General features: G+C 50.7%; 1 protein-coding gene across 6 annotated transcripts; it reads right to left on the reverse strand.

Annotated features, from left to right (window-relative positions):
- Positions 1-1,081: 1,081 nt before the first annotated feature.
- CAPG (capping actin protein, gelsolin like) lies at positions 1,082-16,050 on the reverse strand. 6 transcript variants are annotated; one of them, XM_030311005.1, is made up of 10 exons: positions 15,992-16,050; positions 6,856-6,891; positions 6,506-6,678; positions 6,256-6,410; positions 5,882-6,049; positions 4,556-4,705; positions 4,144-4,236; positions 3,565-3,697; positions 1,816-1,904; positions 1,082-1,260 (listed from the first exon to the last, which is right to left on the reverse strand). In XM_030311005.1, the coding sequence occupies exons 2-10, from the start codon at positions 6,876-6,878 to the stop codon at positions 1,195-1,197; spliced, it is 1,050 nt and encodes a 349-aa protein (XP_030166865.1). In that variant the 5' UTR covers positions 6,879-6,891; positions 15,992-16,050; the 3' UTR covers positions 1,082-1,194. The 6 variants fall into 6 exon arrangements, with proteins under 6 accessions (XP_030166865.1, XP_030166867.1, XP_030166864.1 ...); XM_030311007.1 differs by lacking the exon at positions 15,992-16,050 and adding an exon at positions 15,783-15,805; XM_030311004.1 differs by lacking the exon at positions 15,992-16,050 and adding an exon at positions 15,600-15,762.
- Between the last annotated feature and the right edge of the window lie 319 nt (positions 16,051-16,369).

A 16,369-nucleotide genomic window follows, 5' to 3' on the forward strand; every position in this document is an offset into this window, starting at 1 on the left:
GTGGATGCAAAAATCTTAACCTGTGCTTTTTTTCTTGGGAAGGGCCTACCTAGACCTTCCATGGGAGACAAAATGCTTCGCCACCCTAAAAACATCGGAGCCATGGATTTGGTGCAGCCCTCACTCTCTCCTTTGCAAATCATCCCTGCACATGCTGTCTGTATAGGCTGACAGCTCCATCGAGGGCAGGCTGGGGGTGCTATGCAGGGGAGGTGATTTTTCTGTGCTGCTTTGCACGAAATCAACAAGATGAACTTGGTCAGAATTTGTTTGGGATGGAAGAATCCAGCAGGTCAGAGCTCAGAAGCCACAGAGCCCTTAGAGCCCAGGGGTGAGGGCAGGTCAGGATAGTCACAGCCCTGCCTGGCCTCATTAACTCGAGTCCAGGCTTACCCATCCGTGCTCTTTCCCACCCTAGATCCTGCCCCCCAGGGTGGGGCCACATTGGGTGACTGTGTTCTCCTCCTATTTAGCTATCTAGGCTCTTTGATATTCCAGCCATCACACCATTGCACAAGAGAATGAACTAAGGTCTGTCTTTTCCTAGACAAGGAAAAGCAACTTGCCCAGGATGAAATAGAGGCAGAGTGTAAACCAGAACCCGTGACTCTCCACACTAGTGTGGGGCTCTCCCCCAGCCCTACAGGGGCCCTGTGCTCATTGGCCTAACATGATACAACGTGCCTATGAGGTGACAGGCCAGACTTCTGCACAGCAGTGAGAAGCAAGCCTCTTGATAGGCAAGCGTGTCGTTTGGAAGCCGCCTCACCATGGTTAATCACAGCAGCTGAGGAAAGACTGGCTTGAAGAGAAATGTATCCGGAGCCCGTTGCCACAACCTTGTCCCAGTGGGGAATGCGTGACTGAACTGAACCCCTGGCTGAAAGCTATCCTGAGGCCTGGTGCTGGGCTGCTTCCCTACTGGGTTCACAGCACTACCTGCCCAGAGGGAATCCTGGCCCCTCTGTCTCAATCATGCAAAGTCAGTGGGGGGATCGTCACTGGGTCGGTCCTCTGCCCCAGTGTGTGGGTAAGCCCTGGTGGACGGGTGGGGAGTGAGAATTAGCTGAGAGCAGAGAGCTGGGGAGGCACTTGTCTCCTTTATTGAACGTCCTCGGGGGCACCTCAGCACTGACCAGGCAGCCAGAGCAGGAGAAAGCGGGCAGGAGGCCGGGGGCAGGGAGACGCCCACCCTCATTTCCAGTCCTTGAAGAATTGCTTGAAGATGGGACTCTCGCGGCCCTGAGGCAGAATCTCCACCTGCAGGAAGAACAGGGGAGAAGGATAGCCCATGAGGTTCCACCCCAGCCTCCACCAGGCAAGGCCAAAGCCACGGAGGAGGGTGCTGGGCCCCAGCCCTGAGTCCACATGGCTCTCCGGGCCAGGAATGCTTCTCCAGGTAAGCCAAGAGATGAGAAAGAAGATTATGGGGACATGAGCTGAGAAAACATCGCCTCAAGAACTCGTGTGTGCAGTTTGATAGACACACTAGTCACAGATGAGCCTTCGGAAAGACTCATGGAGTCCTACTGCTGGCACAACAAGGGGTGTACGGGCCAGGGACAATGGCCCAGAGGAGACACACAAGCTCTGCAAAGGCACACCTGCTCTCTGGGCTGCCAGGGAGGGGCTGCCCAGCATCCTCTTGCTTTTAAATGTTGAAGGATTAAGAGGGGCTTTCCCACTGGATGGTAGGAGGCCAGACTGCTCCTGACTGTGCTGGAGGATTTCCTGCCCTCTTCCCCCAGTCTTTGGGGCAAGAGACCACGAGAAGAGTCCCAGGAGGGGGAGTTGGGGCACAAGGCGCCTCCTCACCTGAGTGTTGGGGGCATAGCGCATGCGAGAGATGAAGTCCTCCGCCACCTGGAGAGCTGCCTGCCGCTCCTTCTCGTTAGCTTTTCGCCCTGGATCAATAGGAAGGGGATTTTTTGTTTTTTAAGAGCAGGGATTCTCTCTAGTTCACATCCCATTTTCTCAAGGAAATTTAAGGGGAGGTCCATAGAACAGCCGGCCACTTTTTAAATAAACGGACCAGGAGGGTTGCAAGACCCTGAGGAGGTCTTTGGAGCCGTGAGGTCAACCTCTTGAGACTTTTCTCAACCCAGCAGCTCCAAGTGATATGAAAGCTGCTCTTTCCGCCTCCTCTAATCAAAACCTTCTGCTCGGACCAGGGGCCCACGGATATTCAGAGAGAGAGCTAGTGTTCCCATGGCATGAGACCCTAAATCTAGAGCCCCGCCCCAGGACACCTCACCTCTGGAGCCTATCAACTGTACCGCTGACAAGTATCAACAAGTATCAAGCCTTTTGTGTAAAACTAAATAGGACAAAAGGGTGTGATTTATTAGTCTTCCTCCCACAATGCCAGATAGCCGACCTCAGCCTAATGGGTACGTAGGCCATTAGGTAGGCCACCAAAGACCTTATAAAAAGGAAGAGCATCCAGTTATCCATTTCTTCCTGTGGGCAGTTCCTTTAATGCAAGCTATACTCCAACTTAAGGCAAAGTACTTTTCTTCTTGGCTCCCAGCGTTCTTGTTTGTTTTCTTCTCCGGTTTCTCTTTCCAGAATGGTTCGGTTCTTTGCTTGGGGTTAAATTCCCTTCCGTGGGTATCTGGGAACCTCTCATGCTTGGAACTGGTCCCATGGGAAAGGGACCCCGTGGCAGCCCCAGTGCACAATCTCCACCCATCCCCGCCCAACTCGTAGAAAGCCGCCATGCTGTCGGCCGCTCTGGCCCTTCCCCGAAGGGGAACACCTTATCATTTCTCATCTTCCTTGGATGACCTTATCCTTGGAACTATCCTTGGAACACCTTATCCTTCCTCATCTTCCTTCCTAGGGCCGGGGGTTTCTCTTGGCTTCGGTTGTCCCCACAAATATCTATTGAGCAAATGCTATTTAGTCACGACACTAGAGATGATACAGTTCCTGCTTTCAGGAAACGTATAATCTGGTCAGGGAGGTAAGACATGCTCAAGAAAAGGCAAGCATGGAGAAGTAAAGAGGCCCCCAGGGTCACTCAGAGGCTCCGAGTTTTGTTTCAACATTTTCAGAGTTAAACCAAGTGGACAAGTTTACACACAACAGTTTCTATCCCCAGCCAATACAATCTCTTGGAAAAACAAGTTCTACTAGTTCATTTCCCAGTGCATAAAGTGGGATTTAATTTACCTAAAATTTCTCTGTCGCACCCCATGGGCAGAATGGCAAGATTGGGATCCCAGCAGCCTTCAAGGGCCTAGGAGTGTTCTAGAACAGTGGTCCTCAAAATGTGCTCCTAGACCAGCAGAAAGGCCTGGGAACCGGTTAGATATCCAAACTCAGGGGGTGGAGGCGGGTAGCCATCTGTTTTAAGAGGCCCTCCAGTGATTCTAAAGCATGCTTGAGTTTCAGAACCATTGCCTGGAATTTAGGGGCCGAGAACAGCACAGAGAAAGCCCTCAGGGCCTCCCTGGGGCTGGTTTTGAAAGCAGGCAGGCAGGCTGAGCCCTCCGACGGGAAGCGTGCCCAGCTCAGAGCAGCTGCGGCGGTGTTGGGCTAGCATGGAGAAGCCACACGTACCCTTCCAAATGTAGATCTTGCCACAGAGCCCATTGTCCAGCACGAAGCAGTCATCAGACAGCAGCAGCTCGAGGGCAAAGGGACTGGAGTCGGCCACCTTGGTCAGGTTCATCTGTCCAGTGGCGTCGGAGACCTGGGGGAGGATGGGCAGTGCCAGATCCCACCCCCTGCTCCCAACACACAGCCCTAAGCTCCACCCCTGCACCATGGCCCCAGCCTGAGGACTCGGGGCAGAGAGCACTGACGGGCAAATCGTAGGCACCCCACCCCTCACATCACCCTCAATCACTGTAGCACCGAGGCCCCGCCTCCACTTAGGTGGATTCCAAATTACAAATGAATGCAAAGAATCCGAAAAAGTAAAGCTCAGCATTGGCTTCACACCTCCTTCTCCAACAATGGGCCAAAAGTGAAGTGGCTTTTATCTCCTCAGGAGGGCCGGACATCTGTCCATTTCCCATCCTCACCTCACACCAAGCCCTGAATAAACCACCGTGCTGCCCGGCTCAACGTTCCGGGGCTTTCTCTTCTCCCTTCAGCAGCCCCTGCCTGGGCACAGCGCAGGCCCACAGTGCCCACCTTATACAGAGCCGCGGCCTGGGCGTTTGTCCGGTCAGCTGTCAGGTCTTCCTCAGGGTTCCCCTCCTTCAGAGCAGGCTTGGGGCCCAGGACCTACAGGGGCCAGGGCAGGCCAGCTTTCCAGGGATTCCTGGGCACCTGCTCCAAACCTTCCCAACCCATCATGCCCAAGGCCACCACCTCTGGCAGGGGACTAACTGCATCCTGCACAAGAGCACCCGGCAGAGGTGAGTGAGGCCACTGGTCCATCCACCCAGAGGGATACTTTACTCTGAGTCACACGAGGGCACCCAGTGAGCTAGCCACAGCCCTAAGCAGTACCCCAGACCGCCCACTCCTACCCCTGCCATCCTCTACTGACCACCCTCCTCACCCCAGCTTCTCCCGGCTGCCCACCCTAATGTCCCCCGACCTGGATCATCTCAGCAGGCTCTTCCCCATCAGTGACAATCTCCACCTGGGCCTTGCCCTGTCGCTCACTGTCCCTGATGGCCAGGGCCAGGTCTCGTGCCTTATTGCGCTCCAGGATGTTGGATTTTCCACCACACCAGGCGAAGATGTTCTGGAGGGAAGTACAGAGGCTCAGCTGCTTGCATCCATCCTGTTGACTGGATGGGGGGGGCGTGGTTCCTGATGAACTGCCCCCTGAAGCGACACTCTTGGCAAGAGTAATTCTCCGCCCAGCCCCCATCTCCTTCCTGATTTATGTTTCTCCACATTGCTCATCCGCATATACTTAAAGGTCTTTATCTTGTTTGTAATCTACCTCCCCTGGCTAGAAAGTAAGCTTCATTAGGGCATGGGTGTTTTGTTTTGCTTTGCTTTGCTTTGTTCACTGCTGCATGCCCAGGACTAAAACAGAGACTGGCATGTATTTAGGCAGAAAATAAGTATTGAATGAACGAATGAATGAATGAGTGAATGGGTCAATGCCATCTTTGAGCCCAGTGTCTCACACTGCTACCTGCACCCTGCTGAGCTGGTCCCCTCCCTCTAGCTCACTGCTGCCGACACTCCTAACCGCTTCTGGGTTGGCTTCCTGCCTCAAACCTTCAGCACAAGATGTGGTCCAGACTCCTCAGACAGTCTCCTGACCTATGTCTCAGGCAACTTAACAATTTTTGCTCCTCCCATTGCTCCTGTCCCCACTCAGGGTCCCAGTCAAGCTAGACCCTTCCCTGCTGTCAGCATGCCTGCACCTTCCCCCAGCTCAATGCCTCAGCCTCAGCTCACCTGTCCTTTCACCTCAAAAGGTATTTCCCCCTCTGTAAAGGTCTAGTCAAATGGCACCTTCCTGGGACAAGGGCTTCAGCTCAAGCTAGAGGGATGTCTCCCTGCCCCAAACTCTCTCAGCACATGCCCCTGCCTCTCTTAGAGCCCTCATCACATCCTACCGTACATTACAGCAAGTGACAAGCCTGTCTCGGCAGCCTCCCAAGGGCAGACAATTTGTAGTCCCCACGCTGGCTCAGGGTGGGCATCACAGACTCACTGAGTGAACATTAACGAATGGTGTGGCTGGCAGCTAACTCAGAACTACAAAGGCTCCACGAGAAGAAGAGAGTAGCTTCCAGTGTTAGACACTATGGCTGGATGGCAGAGGGAAGTTTCTGTCCTTTGGAATATAAGATGTTTGCTAATGGCCGGAACAGCTGCTCCCCTTCTCCCCGGCCTCCTGGTCCCTGCCCCCTTATGACACGGTGCCGATACAGCGCTCAGCCCCGCCCCGCCTGCCCACCTGGCCCAAGTCCAGGATGAAGCAGTCCCCGGTGTTGAAGCTGTCCCAGCTCAGCGGCCGCTCGGTGGCACGGATGTTCTTCTTCCCCTTCACCTGGTACAGTTTCTTGATGGCAGCTGGAGTGGCCCCCGGAGAGGTCTTGTGAAACGCTGACTCCACTCCACCTTCCTGCAGCCCAGACGGGACGACCTGAGAGCACTGACAGGAGGCCCGCAGCCCGCCGCACCCACTCCCGGCAGGAGATGGGCAGATAGGTGGGGGAGGACCCAGGCCGGAGGGCACCTGGGCCTTTTTTGCAGGGTGAGAACCGGCTGGAAGGAGGAGGGGCTCTGAGAGGAGCCACAGGGTAAGGGTGCTGGGAGGCGGGCTCTGACCTGGTACTTGAGGCCACGCGGGAAGTAGCTCATGAAGAGGTCGGACTCGTTGCCCTGCACCTCTCGGTGCTGCACGGGTCGCTCCCCGAGCAGGGTGTTGAGATGCACGGCTAGCACGGCACAGGCCCCCTGCTCATCCCGGGATGACTGCTGGCCTGGGGTGGGTGGGAAGTGGCAGAGCCAGGCCCATGAGACCCATGCCCGACTCCGGGCCAGGCCACACCCCCGACTCGTCCCCCAGCTCCCTTACCTATCCACAGGTGCAGGTGGGAGAGCTCCTCCGGGCCGTTGTGCAGCACTAGGTAGGAGTCCCCCGAGAAGAAGATGCCCTGATTCTCACGTGCCACCGGCACTGGCTTCAGCTTCTCCACCCGCCATACGTGTAGGCCAGGATCCTGCACCGAGGCTGGGAACGGAGAGCCGCTGCAGGAGGGAAGAGGGTTGGCAGTGCTGGCCAGGGCCCATGAGGAGTGGACCCAAGCAGAGAGAGCTGGGCAGACCTGGGTGGGCCAAGGGGCTGTGGTGTGGGGATGAGGGGAGCTGTGAGGAGCCCTTGGGGGCGAAGCAGGGGAGCGATGAGAGGGGAGGGGCACAGCCTACCTCTGGGGGAGGTGCGTATACATGCTGTTTCCAGTTCTGAAAAGACAGAAGAAGCCATTATGATTACAAATGTTATGACAACCACCCTTCACAATGGTCTGGGGGGGCATTCCAGGTGTCACATACAATCATATACATTAACTACTTCATCTCCAATAGCACAAGAGGAGATTACCCTGGCTCCATTATGGAGGCAAAGAAACTGAGGCTTAGAAAGTCTGAAGTTCAAAGTCACAAAGCTTATGAATGGCTAATGAAAACTAGGTCTCTGGGGCACCCGGGTGGCTCAGTCAGTTGAGCATCTGACTGTTGATTTCAGCTCAGGTCAAGATCCCAAGGTCATGGGATTGAGCCCTGAGTCGAGCTCTGCATGGAGCGTGGAGCCTACTTGGGATTCTGTCTGTCTCTCTCTCTTCCTCTGCCCTGCTCCCCTGCTCACGCACTCACACTCTCTTTCTCTCTGTCTTTAAAAAACGAAAACAAAAAACTAGGTCTCTGACTCCTGGGCCAACTGGCCAGTGTCTTCCCCTTGCTGTGACCTCTCAGCCATGCCTCTCTTCTGCTTCCAGCCCCTAACTCTGGGTGTTGCATGAGGCGAAATATGGCTCTCTAAGCAATAACTGCTTATATTAGAAACGTCTAAAATCAATAATTTAAGTTATAGAAACACCATAGAAACACCAAAGAAGGAAAAGCAAATTAAACACAAAATAATCAGAAGACAGTAAATAATAAAAGTAAGAGCAGAAATTAATAGAAATAAAAAAGAGAGAAAGTCAATGAAGCTGGTTTTTGGGAAAAAAATCAATAATATTGATCAACCTTTAGACAAATTAGGAAGATGACACAAATTTACAATTCGTAAATAAGAGAGGTAACTCACTGCAGATTCTACAAATATTAAAAGGATAAAGAGAATATTATAAAAACTTATGCCAATATATTCAACAACATACATGAAATGGGCAAATTCCTCAAAGGATACAAATTATAAAGTTCACTCATGAGAAAATAGATGACCTGAATAGTTCTAATATATATTAAAGAAGTTGCATTTGTACTCAAGCCACCTGTCCCCACACCCCCCAATTCCAGTCCTGGTACATTCTACCAAAAATTTAAGGAAGACATAATACCAATTCTACACAAACTTTTGCAGAAAATAGGAGAGAATACTTCCCAGTTCATCCTATGCCACCAACATTAACCTGATATAACAAACCAGATAAATATGTTATAAAAGAAAAGACTAGACCAATGTCCTTCATGAACATAGACATTAAAAATACTAACAAAATACGGGGCACCTGGGTGGCTCAGTCGGTTGAGCAGCCAACTTCAGCTCAGGTCATGATCTCACCATTTGTGAGTTCAAGCCCCACGTTGGGCTCTGTGCTGACAGCTCAGAGCCTGGATCCTGCTTGGGATTATTTCTCCTGCTCTCTCTGCCCCTCCCCCACTCACGCTCTGTCTCTCAATACTGAATAAAAGTTAAAAAAAAATTTTTTTTTAATATATTAACAAAATTTTAGCATATGGGGGCACCTGGGTGGCTCAGTCTGCTTAGCAGACAACTTCGGCCCAGGTCATGATCTCAAGGTTTGTGAGTTTGGGCCCCACATCAGGCTCTGTGCTAACAGCTCAGAGCTTCCAGGCTGCTTCAGATTCTGTGTCTCCCTCTCTCTCTGCCCCTCCCCCACTCTCTCTCTCTCTCTTTCTCTCTCTCTCTCTTTCTGAAAAATAAACATTAAAAAAATTTACAAAAATTTTTTTAGCATATGCAAATCGATAATATATAAAAAGTATAAGTCACCATGATTAAATGGGGTTTATCCCCAGAATGCAAAGTTGGCTTAACATCTGAAAATCAACGGTGCCTGAGTGGCTCAGTCAGTTAAGCATCCAACCTTGGCTGGGGTCATGATCTCCTGGTTCAAGAGTGCGAGCTGCACCCCCCCCACCCCCATCACCCCCGTCAGGCTCTGCACTGGTGCTGAGCCTGCTTGGGATTCTCTCCCTTCCTCTCTCTCTCCCCTTTCCCCACATTCTCTCTCTCTCTCAAAATAAATACATAAACTTAAAAAAAGTTTTGTTTAAAAGTTTAAAAAATAAAAAATAAAATTAAATACAATTTTTAAAAATCTGAAAATCAATATAATTCACCTTATTAATTATATATATATATAAAAAAACTCTCTAAAAACCTGATATACAAAGGAAGCCATTTTAGATTTCTCTCTTTTTTTTATGTCTATTTGTTTATTTTGAAAGAGAGAAAGAAGGCAAGCAGGGGAGGGTCAGAGAGAGGGAGAGAGAGAATCCCAAGCAGGCTCTACACTCAGCACAGAGCCAGCCACAGGGCTCGAACCCATGAAACCATGAAATCATGACCTGAGCCAAAAACAAGTCAGATACTTACTTAACTGACTCAGCCACCCGGTGAGCGCCAGAACCATGAGTTTTAATGTTAAGGAATGCAGGAAGTAGGAGAATTGATTGATATCATAAGGGCAAGATGGCTTCCTTTATTTTTTTTTATTTTTTAATGTTTATTTTTGAGAGAGAGAGAGACAGAGAGAGACAGAGTGTCAGCAGGAGAGGGGCAGAGAGAGAGGGAGACACAGAATCTGAAGCAGCTCCAGGCTCTGAGCTGTCAGCACAGAGCCGGACACAGGGCTCAAACCCACAGACCACAAGATCATGACCTGAGCTAAAGTCAGACGCCTAAACAACTGAGCCACCCAGGTGCCCCAAGATGGTTTCCTTTAGGCTACTCATTTATAAGGCAGGTGTACAGTGTATGGGTGAGCCATAAATCAGACCTTTGGGTTTTGTTTTGGTTTTTTGTTTACTTTTCTTTTTTAATTTCAAATTTCTATTTAAATGCTAGTTAGTTACCATATGGTAAAATTGACTTCAGGAGTAGAATTTAGTGATTCATTACTTACAAAGAACACCCAATGCTCATCACAAGTACCCTCCTTAATACCCATCACCCATTTATACCATCCCTCTGCCCCACCTCCCCTCCAGCAACCCTGAGTTTGTTCTCTCTAGTTAAGAGTCTCTTAGGGTTTGCTGCTCTCCCTCTCTTCCCCTTCCCCTATGATCATCTGTTTTGTTTATTAAATTTCACATATGAGTGAAATCATACAATATTTGTCTTTCTCTGACTTATTTCACTTACAGGTTTTTGGTTTAAACAAAGTTTACGTACAGTCATGCTGACTTAGAAAGAAATCTGGGGGCATCTGGGTGGCTGAGTCGGTCACTCAACCGGCTGACTCACTCGGGATTCTGTGTCTCCCTCTCTCTCTCTCTGCCCCTCCCCCACTCACTGTCTCTGTCTCTCCCAAAATAAACTTAAAAAAAATAATTATCTAAAAAGAAACCTCATGGTTCCTGCCTATATGCTAATCTATAATCTCTTGAGCTTTTGCAAGATACAGAAAGGTATATAATCCTATAAAAACTGTTCATTCTCTGGAGCACTTTCTTCCCTGTGAAGAGTGTCTCCAGGGTAGCTGTCCAGCTGTCCTAACTTGAGCTCAAATAAAACTCTCTTTCTTTCTTTTAGAGATTCTAAAAGGTTTGTTCATTTTGTATTGACAATATGTACATGTCTATATGTATATGTATATACATATGTATGTATATATATATGTATGTTGCATTGACAATATATACGTGTGTGTGCATGTATATAACCATCTCAGTAGATTCAGAAAAAGCATTTACTAAAATTCGACATCAATTCCTGACTAAAAAACCAAAACAGGGGCACCTGGGTGGCTCAGTCAGTTAAGCCTCCAACTTCAGCTCAGGTCATGATCTCACAGTTTGTGAGTTTGAGCCCCGCGTCGGGCTCTGTGCTGACAGCTCAGAGCCTGGAGCCTGCTTCAGATTCTGTGTCTTCTTCTCTCTCTCTCCCCGTCCTCAACTCGTGCTCTAGTCTCTCTCTCTCTCTCTGTCTCTCAGAAGTAAATAAACATTTAAAAATTTTTTTTAAAAAAGCTGTTGGAAGCAGTACAAAGGCCAAAAACATATTTAAAAAACAAAACAAAACAAAACAAAACAAAAAAACTTTCACTAAACTAGGAATAAAAAGGAACTTCCTCAACCTGACAAAAGGCACCTACCAAAAACAAACACAGAAACACAAAATCTTTCTAGAGCTAACACTTAGTTCCTTCCCTAATTCTCAACTCTCCCTGGGGAATCCCACCCATTCCCAGGCATCAACTCTCACTTCTGTATGCCCAGCTTCCCCTCAAATGCTTCTCTGCAAGGGCCAAGTGCAGGCCATGCCAAGATGGGCCACTTTGGTATGAACATTATTTTTGAGTTAAAAGCAACCAAAACCCAACCAATTCAGGAAAAGTGGTTTATCTCTCCCTTATCTGCCTGCTTACACCAGGAAGAGAGCCTTTAACAGATTTTTCTTGACCTAAGAAACTTACCTACATCATAGGGTGACCTTGGTTTTCCAAGCATCTCCCTTCACCTTCCTGCTAATGGTCTTTCTCCCCTTTGTATCCTTAAACTCTACCCCTCTCCTTAGTTCCTCAGTCTTGTTGCTCCCCTGTGTTTGGAATTTCCATGTCTGTGTGGATTCCGCATATGTACACTATTAAATTTGATTTTCTCCTGTTAATCTGTCTCATGTCAATATGATTCTAAGTCCAGCTAGAAGGACCTTGAGGGGCAGAGGAAATTTTTCTTCCCCAACCCCTAAACATCATGTTTCTTCTATAGGTTCAATGAGAGCAACCTTTTTTTGGACAGCTTACCCAGGAAAAAAGAATGGTAAAGGCAAACACTTAAAAAATATATTTTTTTTAATTCGGCAAATGCAGTAACTTCAGCTCCACTCACTATCTCTTTCCTATATTCCCATTACTAGAGAGTTTCTTTTTCTTTTTCTTTTTTTTTTTTTTTTTTTGGCTTAAAATGCACAGCCCACGGGTCGCCTGGGTAGCTCAGTCGGTTGAGCGTCCGACTTCGGCTCAGGTCATGATCTCGCGGTCTGTGAGTTCGAGCCCCGCATCCGGCTCTGTGCTGATGGCTCAGAGCCTGGAGCCTGCTTCAGATTCTGTGTCTCCCTCTCTCTCTGCCCCTCCCCCGCTCATGCTCTGTCTCTCTCTCTCTCTGTCAAAAATAAATAAAACATTAAAAAAATAATTAAAATGCACAGCCCACACTACCAACCACTGCAACACAATTCACACTGTGCACGTGAACAGCACTTTTGTAAGGTGAGCCTCTGTGACACAGGGTAAGGGCCTGGGGGATTTCAAGGAGGAGGCAAACTGGCCCCATAGGGAGATTCTTAGGGCCCAAGGAAGCGGGAAGGGCCAAGAGCCCTCTTTAGAGGGGGTTGAGTCTGAGTGGAAAACAGAGCAGAAACAGGAGCAGTGGTAATGGATGTAAGATGCCAGGTGAATCATGACTTCTTTTCCATTCCTAACTAACAACATTGCTGGAGGCGTTTTTTCAGAACCGCACTTTCCCAAAGCAGAAGGCAGTGAGGGGGTAGGTAGTTTGGGGGAGGGAACCCTTGTTTCTCCATTCACAGGTCACATGCCATGCCCACATCCCCTACAGCAGGCTGCTCAGCCCGTGACTCAGGTCCGAAGCAGGGGAAGCGGCTGCCCTACCCCCCACGCACCACGCCCCAGCCAGTGGAGAGAGCTGGGGAACAGAGATGGTGTGACAGACAAGACAAGAGGGTCAACTGTTAGCTTTACTATTTTTCCTTCTGTGCTACCGATCTGAGAGTTCGGGCCATAACTCAAAAGCAGGTAGCCCATGGGCGGGACTACAGGCCTCCCAGAGCCACTGCAGGGTTTTGACGAAAGGGGCTTGGCCGCCTGCTTCTTCATCACCCTGGCAACCTGTTCAAGTTACCCTGGGATCCTATAAAAACACAGATGCTCCAGTTCCAGGCCTGGAGATTTTGATTCCACAGGTGTGGAGAGGGGTGTGTGCATCTGCATTTTGAACATATGTTCCAGGTGATTCTGTGCTGCCAGTTAACTGTCCAGAAAGGCATCTCACCCCTGCCCGTATGTTAGAATCGTCAAGCTCAAAAAAATCCCAATGTCCGGGCCACACACCAGACAAGTTAAAATCAGACTCTCTGGGATGCAGCCTGGACATCGTGTTTGAGAAGTCCCAGGTGACTCACTCAGGGCTGAAACTCCTGCTGTCCCATCGGATCCCTGCCCCCCCTGGCTCCCGGCTCTCCCAGGTAAGGGCCCCCTGACACGAGGCCTTCTCACTCCTCTCCCTTCCAGCCGCTCTGCCCAAGGCCACAGCTCCTTGAGCTTTCTCAGTAGCACATCCACCCCTCGTCCATCAACGCCACACCACCCTCCAGGCCCGTACCAAACCCCAGCTGTCCAAGGAGCCTTCCGGGACATTCGGTAGCCTCAGCCTTCTGGGACTTCTCCCAGCAGCCCCCTCACTCAGGAGCATGTACTTGAGTCTCTGTTTGCAGGTGTCTTATAGCTTCACGCCTCAGCCAGAGCAGCAGACTTGCTTGACCGTCCTGCATTCCTCAAGTGGCCCACGACAGGGTCTATTCAATTCCACACAAAGTCTACCCTGGGAACATGGCACACTGGGCAGAATGAGGGTGGTGAGGATGGTAGGGGCACAGAAATGAGGAAGAACCATCCGTGTCTCATGGTCTGACTGGAGGGGGCAGGCAAGGAGGGAGCCGTCACACCCAGCGGGGCCACAGACAAACTTTCTCTAGGTGGAGAATGTCACAGAATCACAGATGTCAGCATCAGAAGGAGCCTAAATGCTCTGCATCTGCCTCCAACACATGCCCATACACACACAGTGCAAGAATCCCTTCTATGGCATCCCTCACCATCCTCCTCTTGAACACTTCTGGTGATGGGGAACTCACCACCTAACAAGGCAGCCTCCTCCATATATACCTTTTAGGTTAAAACCTTTGCTTCCTCCCACTTTGCCGTAGTGCACTAAGTTATGGATCTGCCAGCCTCCCCCACTAGACTATAAAGGCCTTTTGGGCAGAGATGGTATTTTGCCTCTCTAGCTGGAAGCTGAAGGGGAGTAAAATATACCACCCCAAAATAAGCCTCTTTGGCCTGATGATTATATTTTAAACTGGCTAGTTTTCTTTCTTTCTTTCTTTTTCTTTTAAAATGACTATTTTTAAGAAGCTGCAGATACAGGTGAAGTTCTGAAAAGCAAGTAGAAGTTGCCCTATGTAGGAGATGTTTACATTTATAAGGAAATCTCCATAGGTGAGGGTATCTCCCCACTAGATCAGGAAGGGAGACCCTGGTGGCCAGCCCTCACTGGCCTAAGAGGGTCCCAGCCAACAAGCCCCAGGGGCCGACTTTCCCTCACCCACCCTCGACACTTTCACCTTTCAGCAGCTCTCCTTCCTCCCGCTTCTGCTTTTCATGCTCCAGTGCCTCCCTGCCCGCCCCACCCAGCTTCTCACTTATCAAAGGAGAAAGCAGCCATGTAAACCTGCATAACAATCTTGCCCTTGTTTACCACGCCCTTCCCGGTAACCTCCCGTAACAGACCCCCAGCATCTCTTGTCTTTAGCAGAGATGGTTATTTAAGGTGATGGCTTCATTTCAGGGAGTTTTCCTGGGTCTCTCCCAAGTATTCAAGAGGTATATACATTATTAGACTTCTGGTTTTCTCCTATTAATCTGTCTTATATCAATTCAATAGACTGGCCAAACTCCTTAGATGGGAAGAAGGGAAAACTTTCCCACCGCTGCAAGCCCCACCCTGTGCCTGGCACCCTGCAGGTGCTCGGAGGGTGCGTCAGAGGCACAGGACCTGTGGGGGCTCACTCGAGCAGCTGGAGCCAGAGAGAGAGAAAGAGAGAGAGAGATTTTGCAGGCTGGGACAGGCTGCAGCCCCGGAGGCAGAAAGCAGAGGCTGGGGAATCCAGTGAGACTGTCAAGGGGCCAGGGGTTGGGCAGGATGCACACGGAGCATCCACAACCCGGACTTAGGAAGGGACTTGCCTTTGAGGACACCCTGGGGGACCTGCGGGGGCGAGGTGTCACCATCATGCGTATTTTTAAGGCAATGCTTGACAACTGTCAGAGCGATAGCAGTCCTCCGGTGCTCTCTCTGCCCTCCTCAGATGCTGACTCTGTTGATCGCTACAGGTCCCTTCACCTCACAGTCCATTTGCCCCTAGTTATAAAATGAAACAGCCCCTACCCCTCTCCCCAAGAGAGGGTAGAAGGGTGAGTGTCAACTCTAGAAATGGCAACAAGTCTTTCCAGCCTGGGATGGGGGCATTCAGGAAAGGAGCTGGGTCCAGAGGCCTCGCCTGGGGACTCCTTGGCCAGTGCTCTTTCCCCTGACACCAAGTGGGATCCCTCCTCCACCTTCCCCCCCCCCCTTCTTCTCCCCTTCCCCTACCCCAGGCCAAGGACCAGACCCCAGCAGAAGTCTTGCTGAATTTGCAAAACAGTGCGCTGTGCTACAGTTTGAATTCCTGCTGGGAAGGAAGTCCTGCTCTCCCCCTCCCCCCACCACTGCAGTCCACCAGTCTACGGTCGGGCCAGCCCCGTCTTAGGGACAGGCATCCTCAAATCTGGCAGGAGGTCGGGCACCACCTCTCCCACCAGCCCGGACACGCCTGACCCTGGAGTTGTTTGTCTGTATCCCGAGCCCAACCCACCTTCCTCCGGGGCAGCCGTGGGGCTCCAGACAGACAATACATGTACCTGGAACCTGGCACAAAGCTGCCAGGAAAGCGGGCTGGGGGACCAGAAGTCCTGGACAAAGCGGCTTCCAGAAATGCGAGTCTCTGTTTCCAGACCCTGGCGGCCAGCCCTCACCCCTCTAAGAGGGTCCCAGCCAGCAAGTCCCAGGGGCCCTCTCTCCCTCAGCCACCTTGCCACTTTCACCTTTCCGCAGCTCTCCTTCCTCCCTCTTCTGCTTTTCAGGCTCTTCTGCCTCCCGCCCCGCCTCACCCAGCTTCTCACTTCTCGAGGTCCCCTCCCCGCCCCCCCCTTCTGCCCCCACCCTGCAGACCCTTGTCCCCTCCCTCGCGGGGGACAGTGCCGAGGGGCTGGCCTCTCTGCACGGAGAGCCCCGGGAAAACTACCACACTCACCAGCCTCCGGCGTTCGTGTCTGCCTGCCCCCGGCCTCTGTGGGTTAGTCACATTTCCTGGGTGGGGTCACTGCCTCTGCAGGACTTTTTCCTCCTCCCCCAGACTTGTCTTTCTCCTTGCCCAGAAAGCATCCATTTGATTTGGTTGTTTTTTTTTTTTTTTAAGCTCACTAATGAGGGAGTGTCTGGGGTCTAGGAAACATTCTTTGCTGTGTCCTGCAGGCCAAATACCTCTACCTTGGGTCGTCCTTCTTGTTCACCAGATGTTTACTGACACAGTCTGGGCACTGGGCGCTCTGAGGGTCAGCCATAAAATGAAGGGTGGTTCGGGGCGCCTGGTTGGCTCACTCGGTAGAGTATGTGACTCATGATCTTGGGA

The sequence above is a fragment of the Lynx canadensis genome, chromosome A3, assembly GCF_007474595.2.
Source record: "Lynx canadensis isolate LIC74 chromosome A3, mLynCan4.pri.v2, whole genome shotgun sequence".
NCBI classification, from domain to species: Eukaryota; Metazoa; Chordata; class Mammalia; order Carnivora; family Felidae; genus Lynx; species Lynx canadensis.